Source organism: Diceros bicornis, chromosome 27, assembly GCF_020826845.1.
Source record: "Diceros bicornis minor isolate mBicDic1 chromosome 27, mDicBic1.mat.cur, whole genome shotgun sequence".
Classification (NCBI taxonomy): domain Eukaryota; kingdom Metazoa; phylum Chordata; class Mammalia; order Perissodactyla; family Rhinocerotidae; genus Diceros; species Diceros bicornis.
Window position 1 is genome coordinate 19,927,541 of NC_080766.1, and position 16,357 is coordinate 19,943,897.

Below are 16,357 nucleotides of genomic sequence, written 5' to 3' on the forward strand. Positions count from 1 at the left end.
AAAAAAAATCTTTCCTAAAGATAGACAAGGTTAAAAAGATACATGTTACTTAAACAAAAGAGAGCCTGAAAAAACGCCTATATAGTAACACCAGATGAATGTGGCCAAAGTACCGTGACAAAGTAAATTTATAAGTTTGAAAGCAAGAAATGTGATAGCCATATGCACTTTTTGCCCTTCATCTCCTGGACTGCTGTCTGCCCAACTGAAGTTCTGAATGATTTATTTTCTTACAAGTAAGAAAAACAAAATAAAAGCTGTCCTGCAGCTATTTTAAAACCTCAGTTTTGCATCTCAACTTTTTTGCATATATTTGAATCACTGTTCCTGAAATTCTAGTTGACTATTCCTTAAATAAATGCTTTATAGCAGCATCTAATAAATAGAGATATACTAGGTAGTGAGTTTGAAGACATTTACAATTCAGTTACTAATATATAGGTAGTATAGTTGTCTCCCCCTTATCCTCGGTTTTGCTTTCTGTGGTTTCTCATCCGTGGTCAACCGTGGTCTGAAAATATTAAGTGGAAAAATTCCAGAAATAAATAATAAGTCTTAAAATTCTCGCCATTTTGAGTAGCATGATGAAATCTCGTGTTGTCTTGCTCTGTCCCGCCTGGGACGTCAATCTCCCCTTCGTCCCGCATATCCACACTGTATATGCTACCTGCCCATTAGTCACCTAGTAGCCATCAGTTATCAGATCGACTGTCATGGCGTCTCAGTGCATGTGTTCAAGAAATCCTTATTTTATCTAATAATGGCCCCAAAGTGCAAGAGGAGGGATGCTGGCAATTCAGGTCTGCCAAAGAGAAGCCGTAAAGTTCTCGACTTAATAAGAAAAAAAAATCATATGCTGAGGTTGCTAAGATCTATGGTAACTTTTATTACAGTATATTGTTATAATTGTTCTATTTTATTATTAGTTATCATTGTTAATCTCTTACTGTGCCTAATTTATAAATTAAACTTTATCACAGGTATGTATGTGTAGGAAAAAACATAGTATATATAGGGTTCAGTACTATCTGCGGTTTCAGGCATCTACTGGCGGTTTTAGAAGGGATCCCCCTTGGATAAAGGGGGACTACTGTAAATGGTAAAAATTAAGGCCGATGGGAAACAATCACTACAACTCACCAACCACTTGATAAGAAAAACTAAAGCTTAAAAAAGAGTAATAATAATCAATGAATCATACTGCATAATGCTAAAACAAATACTGTGATTATGTGTTATAAATGCATCATAGCAATTCTAGAGTAAAAAACTTTGACCCAAACAAAGAGGTTGCAGAACTGACGTACAATAAAATTCTTCCACCATGAAACAGTTTTTTTTAATGGTAGATTACATGGTATTAATTCAGTAATAATGGAAGATATTAAAACAAATGATAAGATTGCCAATTGGGACATGCCTTTGACCCAAAAGTCCACCTCTGGGAATTTCAACTACAACAAAATGGGAATTTAATCAGACATGCAAAAGAGATGTACATATGAGAGTGTTTTAGTACTGGTAAATTAGAAGCAAGCTAAACATTCATCCATGGGATACTGGTTAAATAAATTACGGAACAATGGGATGCAAAATTTAAAAAAAAAATCAACGTGGTAGAATTTTACTTACTAACATGAAAAAGACGTTCCTAAAATATTAAACGAAAAGGCTGGTTATTAAATGATATATATAGCCTGATTTCATTTTTTCAACATAATATACCACACATGTACACACACACAAACACACTCTCCTGCAGAAAATAATTTAGAACACACCAAAAATATTAAGAGATTATTGGTAGATAGGTGAGATTATGAATCTTAACATTCTTTTTGCTTCTTGTATTTTGATATTTCTAAAACAGGCATAGTTTGCTTTTTCAATGACAAACATTTAAAAAATGCCTGTAAAAAAATACATTTTAGTTTAGCAAAGAACATAGTGTTCCTCAGTCCAAGACAAATTGGGCTTTTAGTATTGTACTGTATGTTCCAATGAACTAAGTGAAAGAAAAAAGATTAAGATACTGAAATGGTAAAAGACACACATACCTAAAATTTTGAATTTAAGATTGTGAGAATTTTCTTAGGCTAACAATGTATCTAGCAAAAAAAGTATTTAACCTTCAAATGAAACCAGTGCCCCTCCCCCAAAGCAAAATCATACCCACATTATAGTTTTATCTAGCAATCTCTGTTGGAGACCCAAAGGGAGTGAGGAAGAAAGACATTGATAAGTGAACACAATTTGTATTGTTGATAAAAAAGAAACTATGATGAAAAGATTTGCTGAGCAGCTGCTACATGAGGGAAATGATGGCAGCTAGAGCAGAAAAACCTACTGAAACCAAATGATAGAAAGGTAAACTCAGGATAAATCCAAACTTCCTCAATGTACATGAAAAATTAAATTATTTTGTCAATGGAGAAGCTGTTCAGGACAATATAAAAACCAATCATAGCAATCTTTTCAGTAACACTCATCTTTTCACATGAGATGAAAACGAAACCCTTCTATATTTGAATTTAAATACTAACATTTGCATCACATACTGTATTTACCAAAGGGCTCCTATATTCATCTGTTGTGATCCTCACAGCAGCCCTGTGAACACAGGCAATGATATTTATCATCACCTCTACTTAATACGCTGTACTCCAAAAGTTAAGCAGTTGCATACCAGGAGGAAGAAGTAAATGGTGTTTAGGACAGGGGAAACCTGATAAGCAAAAGCACAGGAGTGAGAAGGAATGGGAGGGAAGGAGAGAGAGAGTGGGCACCTGTGACTGGCTTGTAGAGTGCCTTTGGGGGGGTGATGAAAGATGACGGTGGCCAGTTAAGCAGACCTGGTCATGACATGTCTTATGTGTCATGTTAGAGAGTTCACAGCTTAACCTGAGGAAAATGGCAAGGAATCAGAGGACAGTTCTAAGACAATGAATGGCATGATCAGATTTGTACTTTAAAGGCCCTTCTGGTGATACTGAGAGAGAACTGGGGGTGTGGGGTAGTGAATGAAATGAATGAAGTGGGTCTTGAGGTAATATTGGTAAGAAGGAATAAGAGCCTGGACAAAGGTGCAGCAGTGGGAATGAAAAGTAGGGAACAGACTGGAGAGAATCAACAGGACTCAGGGACAGACGGCATGGAGAGGGTGGGGGGGTGGGAAGTAGTGAGGGCAGCTGCTAGCCCACAGGCCAACCTGCCTTTGCAAATTGGAAAGCCATCCCTGCCAGGGCACACAGCTTGAAAAGCAGAGCTCAGGTAAGATTTCAGCCCTAATTCATCACTGCACCTACACAACTCTACATGTAATGTCCTGAAGAATCTGGAACCATTCATTCACTAAAGGCAGTTTTTCAAAGTTCAGTCCTTGAACCACCTGCATAAGAGTCAGCTTGGATTCTTGTTAAAATGCAAATTCCTAGCCTCAACTCTAGACCTACTAAATCAAAATCTCTGAGGTATGGAGCCTGAAATTCTAAGTGAACCAAAGATGGAACGAAATAGAAAATGCATATGTATATGGAAGTAAGGAGATACTGAGTTTGAGAAACTTAAACTCAAGACACCTGTAGACACCTGTAGAATTATCTAAATGGAGAGATCTGGCAGGCGGTTGGATATACAGGTCTGGTGCTTACAAGATAGAGTTGGCCTGGCGCTATGTTTGTATAGTTGAAGCCACTGCAGTGAAAGAAACAGATAAGCGCAATATGAGAAGAAAAGAAAGACAAAGACAGAATTCAATGAAACATTAGTATTTTAGGGACCTGTAATAGGCGATGAAGACGACAGCAAAGTGGGCAGAAATAAGAGGCCAGAGCTATTTTACTGCAGAACGCAGGGAGTCGAGTGTTTCAAGATAGAGGGAAATGTTAAATGTCAGATTTTGAAAATGGCAAGAATGTGAAACGATTTATTGTGTTGACTACTAAGAGGTCACTAGTGAAAGCACAGGAGGTTGGCAAATTATAAGGGTGCCGAAGAATAAGTCGTAGGAGAGGGAGAGGAGACCTTGAATGAACACTGCTCTTTCAAGAACTATGGTTTAAGGGAAGGAGAGGAAAGTTTTTTCCCTTGATTTTTCCTTTTCTTTTAAATATGGGAGACATGAGCATTTCTGCAACCCTAATCATCTGTTTGGTCCATCTGCCAGGTTTCAGAGAACAGAACTGTAAGCAGGCAAGGTGATGAGTCAGTACAAGGTAAAAATGGAGGGGAAGGTCAAGAGATGACTTCAGAAGAGTGGGTAGGAGAAAAGACAGGCTGTAAGGAGCATGAAATTGTTCTATGTCCAGTCTCAACTAAATATAGAATTGTGAGATTTTAATTTCCTCCCCAACATAAGTTATGACTGATATTTATCAGTCATATTCAGTTAATAAATACATTCACTGGTAACATAAAACTGAGTTTTCTGGAGAACTTTCTGATACAGTATGTAGGAATTATATTTTATCTATATTGTATTTATTCTACTTTGTAGTAGAAATATAGCCAAAATCTTGCTTGACATTGAATTGAAAATTGATTGCTGATATACTGAAAATAATCTGGTAAGCCAAAGTAACATGGTCAAGATTATGAAAGATATTTTGATAATAAATAACAGAAATAAATGCTCTCAGGGCAAATACTATTAACAAACAGTGTTAGGGAGGAAGTAGAAAGAACACAAAAACTTTAAAATATTTTACATTGTCCCCAATACTTAAAGAATACCAAAGATCCTCTTCAATATTTGAAGATAGAAATATAAGATATGAGTCAGAGAGTAAGAGAGTATTTCATGTTAATTTTGAAACACTCCCTCCCAATAATACCACCAAACTTCCTCAGCATATGGACTCTGTTTCCAAAACAGACTAGCAATTATTGTTCATTAAATTCATTGGGGATGTTATTCCACTAGTTATCGTGAGTTTTAGATATTAAAAATGTCATTTAAGTATATTTGTATAGCACTTTAGAGGTTGGAAGATGCTTTTACTATCTGTTAAATTTAATCTCCTGGTTATTATATAGGAAATGATCATTAAGTGTGAATTTTAAATGAGGTAATACATGGAAAATATATTAGAGATTGAATTTACACCTCATAAAGGCAAATAATCCTATATCCCCTTCCAACATACTGCATAATTTATTCTGTTGTCCTTTCCCTCCTCTCATGTAAGCTTCACAGTGGCGGCGATGTATGTTTATTTTGTTAACTGCCTTATCCTCAGCTGCCAGTACAATTTCTGGCACATAGCAGTTGCTCAGTTAATATTTACTCAATGAATGTGTTTAAAAATTGCTATGGACTCAACCACATAGCTTTAATTCTGAGATTTAGATTTTGATGGGTGCATACAAATCATTATTTTGCCTTACTCATAGACAGTTGAGACAGTAATGGCAAAAAGCAACCAGAAATAGATACACTAGCTTAAAATTCTTTGTAAACAAACAGACAATGTTACCTTGTTACAAACTAAATCCAAGGCTCAGTGTTAAATGGGTTTATTCTCCATATCAAAATCCTAACAGATGATGTGCCAAATCAGATGACAGTAATTTAAATCCACTCTAACTAGAACTATAGTTGATAACATTTTGGTAATTCTGCAGTTAGCCACTTTGATTTCAACCACATATTTTTCATGTATTACCTTATTTGGAATTCTGAAATGAACACTTAATGTTCATTTCCTATATAATGTGGAGATTAAATATAAGGTGCTGTAAAAGCACCTTCCAACCTCTAAGGTGCTAACAAATGTAAAGTTATGTTGTCTTTGTATTATATTCAGTAATAGACATTGGAAAAGTTTCTTACGTTTTATTATTAGAATGTAAACAGAGGGACAATATTTCTAAATACATTCTAAACATTTCCAACATGTTCTACTGATGTAGTGAAGTTTAACGCTCATTATTTTCTAAACTCAGAAACTAGAAAATCCACTTCATAAACCACCTGTTTCTTTCTCTCTTTCTAGAGAGTGCCCCAGGATCAGCTACAGAGGCTGATGAGCAAAAGGGAGACAGTGTGCAATTCTAGCACTGGTGCTGACATTTTCACTTGTGTTTACACTGGCTGCCTCCACTTACTCAGAACCCTATTCCCTCTTGAGAGAAACAAAAGGCAGGGTAAGTATGTTAGCCTCCATTACCTGGATGGTTGGAAGGACAGAGAGCAGTGTTAGAACCGCTGCCCCGTTCTTAGCTGACATCTGCATAATTCTGTAGCAAACGTCAGTCTGAAGCTCTACTAGCTTGTTCTTCCTGGGCAGAAACAGGCAAGACTGTCATGGGTGTGTCCGTTATCTTCCTAGGTCTTCTCTCCTCTGTGATTATCATCAATCCAATCCAAGAGTTCTAAAAACCATATTTTCTTGACAGATTATTATTTGTTTAGATTACAATCTATACAGATTGCATTATCTCACTCTCTTGAGTCATCAGAAATGTGTATTTTTTGGATATTCCACCGAATGTGTATTAATCAAATAATATCATGGGTAGAAATTATTTTTAAAAATTAAGCATCTATTGGGACCTATATTTTGTTCCTTACTTGAATATTCTCATTTGTGTAATTCATCTCTAACTTTGTCTAAAAGCTTCTTAATATCTCCTAAATTCTTATTTAAGAGTCCATGTAATTTTCTCTGGAAGCAGAAATGATTTAGACATTTGGGCTTTCAGGAATGAGAGACCTTGGGTTTGACCTTCTAAGCTGTGTGGTTTTGGACTAGCTACCCAGACTCTCTGCTCACTTCCCTTATTCGTCAAATCGGGATAACACAGCACCTATCTCACATAGTTGTATTAAGAATGAAATAAAACAATGCATGTAAAGCACACAATACCTGACAAACAATACCTGACTACTGTTTAGAAAAGCCACTTATCAAAATGTGTAAATCCCTTACATATTTATTGACAGAGGAAGTAGCTTCTCCCAACTAGAGTGATATTTCATTTTTTTCAGACTAGAGGTATAAACCTATCTTTGTCTTCCTTCTTCTCAGGCCAATATTACTTTGCATATAATAGAAAAATTACCCTTATTTCTGGGCAGCTGATTTCTCTTTATCAGCTTTCCAGTAACAGTTATTATAAATTATTACAATCACAAAAATTATATCCTTTTACTGAGAATAGATCATTTTGACCTAAGTATCAAAGATTTTCAATCTAAATTTGTTTCCATATATCTCATAAAACATTTCTTTTCATCTTTGTCAACACATTGGGATGAATGAATTATGACTGTGAACCAGAATGCCATTTTTATGTATTCTAACAAATCCTTTTTATTTATAATTATGATGTTCTTATTAATAAGATATTCTGGATTGTATATTCTGCTTCTTTGTTTTCAACTTTAAATCACTGATTTAGAGAACATACTTTTATCACTGATTTAAAATGCACTCAAGATCATCAGCTGCCTTGGGGTCACCATTATGAGCAAACATCACTACGCTGGTGTGTCCAGAATAACTGAGTGGCAGTGTGTAAAATGAATCTAGACTCTCCCATTCTAAACGCAGTCCTGTTAAAACTTCTTGCTCTGTGTTTGGAGAAAAATACTATTTCTGTTTTTCATCCTCCTGATTGAAAAAGTACACTAGATATCACTGTTAGTATTACTGGCTACATTATATTTTTCTTTGAATATGATACAAAGCTCTTCTATTTGTAAGATTCATAAAACTTTTAGTAGACTCCAGAAAGATCTCGTGAAAGGGCAGAAAAAGAGCAGAAGAGCTTCACTGTGGGCAAATTTAAGGGAAAAAACATAAAGAAAGACAGTTCTTCAAAGTCCCCTTAAGATTGATGGGTTTTTCACTCATCAATCAAATATTCATTTATTACTCCCTGCCAGTCCTTGTGGTGCCGATTATATACTAGTAAATAAAACACTCTAATTCACGTCCTTATGGAATTACAAATTCAGGGAGGAGAGCACATTAAACACACAAGCAAATAACTATAGTAACTAATTATAGCAAGTGCCATGAAGAAAAGGGTGCTATGAGGGAAAGAACAATGTGGTAGGCAGTGGTGGCAGGGAAGGAGTGGCGAAGGGCAGGGAGGACCGCTTCGAGAAGTAACTTGTTAGGAACGAGGGCAGCCGGCTCTTCTGCGGAGCAACCCTGCATACGCTCTAGCTAGGCAGGTCAAGTCTAACTTCTCCATACTGCACTTCCAACCCTGGGATTTGGCTGCAGGGATGGAAGGGGAGTTCACTTCCTTATTTTATTTATTCATTCATTTTGAAAAGGTATGGGTAGGGTAGGAGTGATAGTTTAGCTTTAGACATGTAGTTTGAAGTACTTATGGGCTATACAAGTGAAGATGTCTAAATATTAGTTGCATATATAGACATGTAGCTTGGGGGATGGGGGAAGGAGGCAGAGGAGGTCTGCTAGTTATCAGCATCTAAAAAGTCATGAAAGCCCAGACAGAGCGAGGATGGAAGGCTGAGAACACAGCATGACAACATTTAAAAAAAAAAAAAAAGAGACTACAAAGAAGATTCGCAGAACTAATCAGAGGTATCAGGAAAACCAATGCATTAATGCCGTCATCATAGAGGGGCTAGTCTACAATTTAAACTGTTAAAATATGGCAAAGGTCAAACAGAGAAATGTCCATTTCCTAGTGGTTACAACAGCTCTGACATCAGAGACCTGATGTGGCCCCCTTCTGTGTTGCTTACTATGTATCTTTGGGACTTAGAGCAACTGTACTTGACTTCAGAGCCTTCCTTTAGCCACATATAAATGGGGATACTATTACTTATCCCTCAGTCCTGATGGGAGAGCTACAATAAATGCTTGGTAACACAAAAATCAGTTGGTAAAGTAAGGGTTTCCAACCTTCCTAGTCATTTCTACAGGCATTTTAGCTATACACTACATTGCTAAATAGGAGAAAATAAATATTATGGGCATATATCTCTAGCTGAATTGACAGAATAATAATACACATAAGTAACTTGCCTAAGTCTCACAGTTAGTAAGTGGGGATTTGAATCCAGAAGGTCTGGCTCTGGAGGGTGTGCCCCCACCTGGAGTTTTTGGACTTAAGGGGCACAGAATTAGGAACACGTGCCCCTAATCGCCATGCTTCAATTACTCTGCAGCTTCACTCCGAGCATCATGAGCAAACATACATCTGAGCTCCACTGCTTCTACTGCCAAGTGTTCTTGGAACAAAAGGCAACACCTGGAGTTCAGCCTCTTGAATCAGACTCTGGCACCATCATTTCAAGATTAAGAAACAAAAATACAAAATTGCCCTTACTAGTAACATCTGAGAACCAGTATGACACTATAAACTTAACTATCTTGCCAAAAACCCCAACTAGTAAGTGGCAGGGTCAAGATTCAAGGTCTGAGTCCAGGGCCCACACGCTTAATCACTAAGCAGAAGTGGAGCCGTGGCAGATGTGTCCAGCTGCAGAAAAGCACTCTTCTCTAAACGTACAGGAAGGTGGTAGTCGATCATGAACAGAGGCTGGGAGAAAAAAGGGAAGAGTTTTCCTAAGTTTATAACATCTAACTTGTTTAATCACACAAGTTTCTAACAGAATAAAAAAAACACTGCAGACCTCTTTATGAGCAGTAGCACTAATCATTACATTTTATGTACTGAGATGGGTCAGAAACTTGAAAATTCTTACAGCTTTCTGGTAACAAGTCCCCGTGAGATCTGGCTGCATGCCTATCCTCAGAATACAATCCCTCATTTTGCTAAAATCTCTTTCAGTTCAAACTCCAGGATTAGAAGACTCACCAGAGCATTACTTGTTGGTCTTAGTTGCAGCTCAAATAGTTTGTCTTCAAGTGGTATAATCTTTAATTACTAGAAAGGCCTCTCTGTGGCCGATTTTGTTAGTTGCCTACTCAATATCCTTTGTCCCTTTCTTTGTAAAACACTGATTTTATCTGGAGCAGCTTCTCTTGAATGGGCAGTGAAATGTGTAAGAAATGTTAGGTGAGACTTCAGGAAAAGCTCCTTTTTAGATGCAGGACAGACTGTTGGCATGCACTTTGTGTCAGACGTCCTTTCTTTTGTCTGAGAATAAACAAGCAATGGCTGGAGTTCCAACAATCACCTTGGCTCATGAGATGGCCTTGAAGATGGGAAGCGTGTGTTAAGTAAGGTGGAATAGAAAAATAGGAGCAGGTGAGTCCTGATCATGGCACTACCATACCAACTCCAGGCTCAACTTCTTTTTATACGAGAGAGATAAATATCCATTCCATTTTATTTCATTATTATTTGGATTTCCTGTTACCTACAGCCAGACCTAATTCCTAATGGATATATCTTCCCAACTGAAATTTGTGTATGATCTAAATTTTAAACTCATCCTAGACTTTAGAATTATAAAGCTTAACAAAGTTAAAAGGAAGTAAAAGTTGGGAGTAACTAAAAAGAGGCCACCATAATTAGGACAGGGATAAGAATTTGGAACCTGGCTCCTCATACATGGGTGTTAGCTAAGTCAAAAGTCTTAATTACATGTAGTTAGCCTAGTTTCAATTACTTTTCTTTTAAAATATTCTATAACTTAAATTTATCACCAATTAAACCCACTTTCCACTTCCATCTCTCCCTGTTCCTGTCCAAATAATGAGGTTTTACTATCAGAGCCATTTTAAAAGTGTTTAAATTTATTTAAAGTGACATTAAAAGGCAGTTATGGAAAAAACAACCTTCCATCTGTATTTCCAAGTATAACAAAGATAGCCAAGCTAAAGTTCAAAAGTCACATTAGGATTTGTATTTAAAAGTGCTCTTTTAGTTAATACCAATGCACGATGTTTGCCACTGTGGGAAACCCAAGAGAAAGAGGCTAATGCCAGATTGAGTTAGCTACAGACAGCTTCCCTATCACAAGTGGTGGGCCTCTGTACTTAAGTGGAAAGATGCTGGCATGTCAGAAGCAGGACAGAGGAAGAGTTGTTGATGGACTCGAGTAGTTAATAACCAGTCTTGACTTCCAAACTAAATCAAGGATTTAATAGTGAGATTCAGACTGCTCCCTGACTACTGACCGTTATGAACAGTGTTTCCGTCAGACACAGAGAATCAAGGAAGAATGAGATTAAAAGTAAGCATTGTGTACACCAGTGCCTTAACCAACAGAAAACACCTAAAAATTTTTCTTGTTGGAAAGATTACTAAGGATCTGAATTTGGAACTTCTAGAAAAGTTCCTGGAAATTTCAACAAATAAGGGGAGAACAAAATCTGAGATGGACTAACAAACATTAGTAATGCTTACTAGTCAACTAGCAAGATCAACTTAAACTGAAAACTTAGCTTGGCATAAGAATGGATGCAGTCTTATAAAAAAGTATATCTACATAGAAAAGAAAGAAAATCAAGTATTAAAGGAAGGTAGAAATGCTCTAAGAATTATTTGCACAGTATTTTGGAACAAAATGAAAACAGTATGAACTAACAGATCAGAGTCCTGGGATCTTTGTCCCCTCTACTTTCATTTTTCTGACTTGGTTACATTACAATCGAGTTTCACTCCTGGCTTCAGATCACCCCGGGCTACCTTCCTTCTAGCCTCAATAGTTTTGGGAATGGTAGTAATTTGGTCACTAAATAACTTTAGAGATTTTAGCACAATGAACTATTATGCTTATTAGAGTATTTGATCATACATGCATAAAAAAGTTTACAGTGTCTTCGGACCAAGGATAGACCATAAGTAATAGGAAGTTTATTTGTCTCCTAAGCCAGCAAGCAGACAAGTTATTCTAATGGTGAATTATAGGTACAAAAAAAAAAATCAATCTTGTGAACATTTTAAAAGATCTGAGTCCTCCAAGTACATTTCTTAGGTCCTTGAAGTATATCACCTATGGCTTGGAAGTATATAAAAAAGTAGCTACCCTTTTCCTTTTAATTACTATCAAGTCACAGAAAAAAGGCAACTTACAACCATGCTCAAAATACTAATCTCTCTGACAAGATTAGACTGACTTTTGTTATCTTCTTTCTTCTTTTGTCTTCATTTTATAAATATGTGCATGCACACAGCTTTTAAACAAGAAGCCACTTGATTAGACCAGTTTTGAGTCGACGTAATCAACAATCCCAAAGGTGTAAAATATTTTTGTTTACTACAAATGTGTGGACTCAAAACTAGCCAAATTGTTATCATTCCTCGACAGAATTTTTAACTAGCCTCTTGGCAGAGAAAAAAACAGAATGCTTTAGAACAAATTTAGCAATTAGTAAACTACGAAACCTGGCAACAGCAACATTACCATACTACAATAAAGTTATACCAAACTAGTAAAGTTAAATGTTGTATTTTTTAAAATCCCTCTTACATTATAACATTTATTGACTGGCATTGTGCTGAGAACTTGGTAGGAAAAAGAAAACTTCAAAAACACTTAAAAAAGTTTACTGACATAGACAAAAAAATATACCTTGTTATTTTTCAGGTATTTGATTACTTTATTATCAGTTTTTTTCATTGATTTTTAAAAACCTGTATAGTGATATAAAAAATGAAATTTTGTGGAATTCAGTGTTCTTATTTCCTTCCTTTTTTCCTACAATAATCTTATATTAAATCAAAATGGTTATAATGCACCATATTGTCACTGTAGTAAATATGAAATGTATATATTCGTGAGAACTGACATCAGACAAATTGAGAAGAAATTTAAATTCTAAAATAATTTCTCACATAGGTTTAATTGGCATTTTGAAATATACAACCTTGAGCATATACAGAGTATAAAATTCAAATTGAGAATTGTTTTTGTCTTTTAAAGATAACTATTATCTCAACAACATAGGACTTATGTCATGCTTATGCATCGAGATAGATGTTATCAGAGATGAAATATTTATAAAGATGGTACCTAAGGAATATCTGTATATTCTCTACATAATAATTGAGAACTAGTTAAAAGGCACATTAAAAAGAAGGCTAGAAAAGCAACTATGAAAGTTTAGGTTTCTGTGGAAAAATTCTATCACAGCATGAACACCACTAATGATGATTTAGCAGGAAGCACTGGTTAGAAAAAGTTGACTGACCTAATAGCAAGGATAGACAATTAGGATTCAGGAAAACAAGTTTCTAATATTAGCTCTAACAATTAAAATAACAACTGACAGTAGATCAATGGAATTGAGATCATATATACTAGAACCAGATCGCCAGGCCTCAAAGCCAGCACTGTCAATTACTGCTGTGCAACTTCAAAGTGCTTTTCTGAGGTCTTGGAGGTTAGCTTCCATTACCTTTCAAATGGATAACAGCAGCTATCCCAGAGCTATTTTGAGTTAAATAAGAAAATCCACACAAGGTGCTTAGTACAGTGCCTGGCACAGAAGTGCTCACAGTAAATGCCTGGCACATAACAACAGCTCCCCATCACCACTGGAGCAACCGTTAGCAGTCCTACTATCTGGCCTTCAATGTAAAAAAAAGGTTTGGGCTGGATCATTTCTAATGCCTTTGCCCATCTAAAATTAAAATCTACAATGTAAAAGAATATACAGGGCCAACTATTTCCCAAGAACATACATTTAGTTAGATCTTTCACTCTAACGTGATTAAGGACATGGTAATTTAAATGCCACAGAAGAATCATATTTCTAAATCATCCCTTTGAAATTAGTTATAATTACTACATTTATTAAAGCCAAAGTTATATGTATTCTCTGTAACCCACAGGAAATCCATGATCTTCAATCAATTACCATGTTCAGAAAGTATATAATGGCAAAACTGTCATAACCAATATGATCTTAAATGGAAGATGAATGTCCTATAGTAATTAACTCCACTATGTCTTTAGTAGTCTACTCACGGCTATTATTTTGACTTTGACTATAGAATATCTAAACATATTAATTTGGTGCCTACAACAATTTCTGAAAAACAAGTCCTAACAGGAACCTCAAGGTAGATAATCCTAATTTTTTTTTTCACTATAAGAACATTTCATATCTCCTACTTAATAAATAAAAAAAGATATTGAAATTTTTCAAATATACAATCCAGAAAAATGAATGAAATACTGTTTTGAAACTGTCCAAAATCTGAAAGTCTAACAAAAAATCTCTATTGATATAATTCAAAATTCAAAAGAAAGGCAGACTTTATTGCAGGAATATTAAGATTCTTTTCAGTTTGACTCATATTTTCTAAAAAAATCAGAGTTTTTATCATGACAACGTCAAGATTAAAGAAACATATCCTACATGTTTCCTGGGGGCAAACTAATGATATCCACAGACACGTTAATGTACAGTTACCTACACCAATCCAAACCAATCCATTCAATAACAGAGATTTTTAAAAATATTCGAAGAACTCTTTTTCATATACTCTCAGAGATACTATTAAGAAATTTAAAAAAATCTTAGTTTTTAAAAATTATAAAAGAGGTGTGTGATCACTGAAAAGAGGTCATCTAAAATTTAAAAACATTTTTCCAAATAATAAGGTAACACTGAGGAAAAGAGTTCCAGCTCACCTCAGTCAGGTACTGGCGTTGGTAGGCCAAAAGAAGAGAATACATTTGTCCATCAATGTAAATGTTTGGTTACCTTAGTTCTTAACATGAAAAAAACAAAACCATACACACACACAAATGTCTGTTACAATCTGACAACTTAATAAGCTCTCAAACCAGAAGACATGTTTACCCGTCAATACTCATAGCTCATTTTTATATTAGCAAAACTGGGGTTAGTACTGTGGGAGTTAAAAAAAGACTTCTCTTAAATTCATAGCTGTGCTAACTTCAGCTTCGTTTCCAGAAATGCTTATTTTTGACAGATCTTCACACTTCATATTTGGCACAATTTCCAATCATTCAAGAAATTTTAGTTTTACCTTATAAAAGTAAAGTAGTTGTGTAAAGTTCATGCATGACATGAATCCATACTGTGTCCTTACCGCCAATATTTAGCTCAAAACAAACGTGGCAGAAGGAGAGTGTTTCCTCGTCTGTTCCCAGTTTACAAACACTGCAAATGTTGTCATCATTCAAATCAATGTTTACAAACTGCTCCTCTTCGGTCATAGTGCCCCTATTAAGAAACAGAAAAGAAAAGTGATGCAATTCCAAGAACTTGCCATGACGGCAATATCAGGAACTTCTAGGAAAAGAGAAAGATGCTCTTCAGTTGATCTAATGCAACAGCCCCCTCAAACAAGCATCGCCATACCAGTACTTCAATAGCATACTTTGTGCCAAGACACAAAGCTAGTAACACTTAAAGCCTAGCCACAAGTGACACTACGCCCAAGTGCCTTTTTTTTTGGTCCTATATTTCATCGGGTTGAGGGGATCAGAAGGGAAGCAGTTTGCGGGTATTCCAGTCCGCCCCCCACCTCCGACCAGGCACAGAGAGAGCTTAGCAGCGAGGCCATTTCAGCCGCCGGTGTCTGTCAACCTACTGAACGCTGCTAAATGCAGGAAGAACGACCTGCTAGGGACACCGCTTTGCTGACTCCACTGTGGGAACCTTAGACGCGTTTCGCTAACTCGGCGGAGCGAGGTTTCCCATCCGAGATCGGCGGCAGGAAAACGCACGTGGGACAGCGAACCCCCGGGGAGCGCGTCCCAGCCGCGGCCACAGCGCCCGCAGCGAAGGCCTGGCAGCGGCTCCACCGTGCGGGTCGGGCACGGCCGGAGACGGGGCGGCCAAGCAGAGCCGGCGTCCCGAAGCCCAGCCGGCGCAGCGCCGCGTCCCCTCGCCCCAGGCTCCCTCCCACTCAGGGCGAACGCGTCCGCGGGCCACGGCAGCCAGTCCCCTCGGCCCCGGCGCCTACTGGCCGCCCGGCCGCCCCGTCTCCGGGGTTGGGGACGCGCCCCGCCCCTCAGGGTGCCGCGAACCTGGGTCCGTCTCTCCGTCCGTCCGTCGGAGCGCCCCGCGCGGAGGAGCGCGAGGAGCCGCAGGACTCAGAGCGCAGAAGCGGCAGGACGGCGGGGCCGGGGGCCGGGGCGCAGGCGGGTCGGGGACAGGGGCGCGGGGTCTTTACCGTCCGCCTCCGCGCGCCGCCACAACCGTTCCGCGCGGCTCCGGCTTCTCCACTATTGTTTCCGGCCGCAGCGGAGGCGGCCGCCGCGCGCCCGGCCCCGCCCTCTCCCGCCGGTGCCATCCCGTGAAGGCTCCGAGGGGAGTGGCGCGGCTGAGGGCACAGCTGCGCGCTCGCACGGCGGCTGCGGGCCCGCCTCCCTCCTCGCGCTCCGACGCCGCGTCCTTCACTCGTCTTTTCTCGTGATGCCGCGGCTCTGGGCCCCGGTCTCTTCAGCTTTTCTGGAACCTGGCTCCTCATACCCCCCTCT

At 38.0% G+C, this 16,357-nt stretch overlaps 1 protein-coding gene across 3 annotated transcripts in view; it reads right to left on the reverse strand.

The window, feature by feature from the left end:
- The window catches only part of C27H21orf91 (chromosome 27 C21orf91 homolog), a 32,818-nt gene extending 16,710 nt beyond the window's left edge, over positions 1 to 16,108 (reverse strand). The window contains exons 1-2 of one of the 3 annotated variants that reach the window (XM_058522950.1): positions 16,051 to 16,108; positions 14,962 to 15,095 (exon numbers count right to left, since the gene is read on the reverse strand). In XM_058522950.1, coding sequence (XP_058378933.1) covers positions 14,962 to 15,088 — 127 coding nt within the window. In that variant the 5' untranslated portion in view covers positions 15,089 to 15,095; positions 16,051 to 16,108. Of the gene's footprint in view, positions 1 to 14,961; positions 15,096 to 15,904; positions 16,008 to 16,050 lie in introns of those variants that run through there. The other 2 variants (XM_058522949.1, XM_058522951.1) reach the window with 2 other exon arrangements.
- Between the last annotated feature and the right edge of the window lie 249 nt (positions 16,109 to 16,357).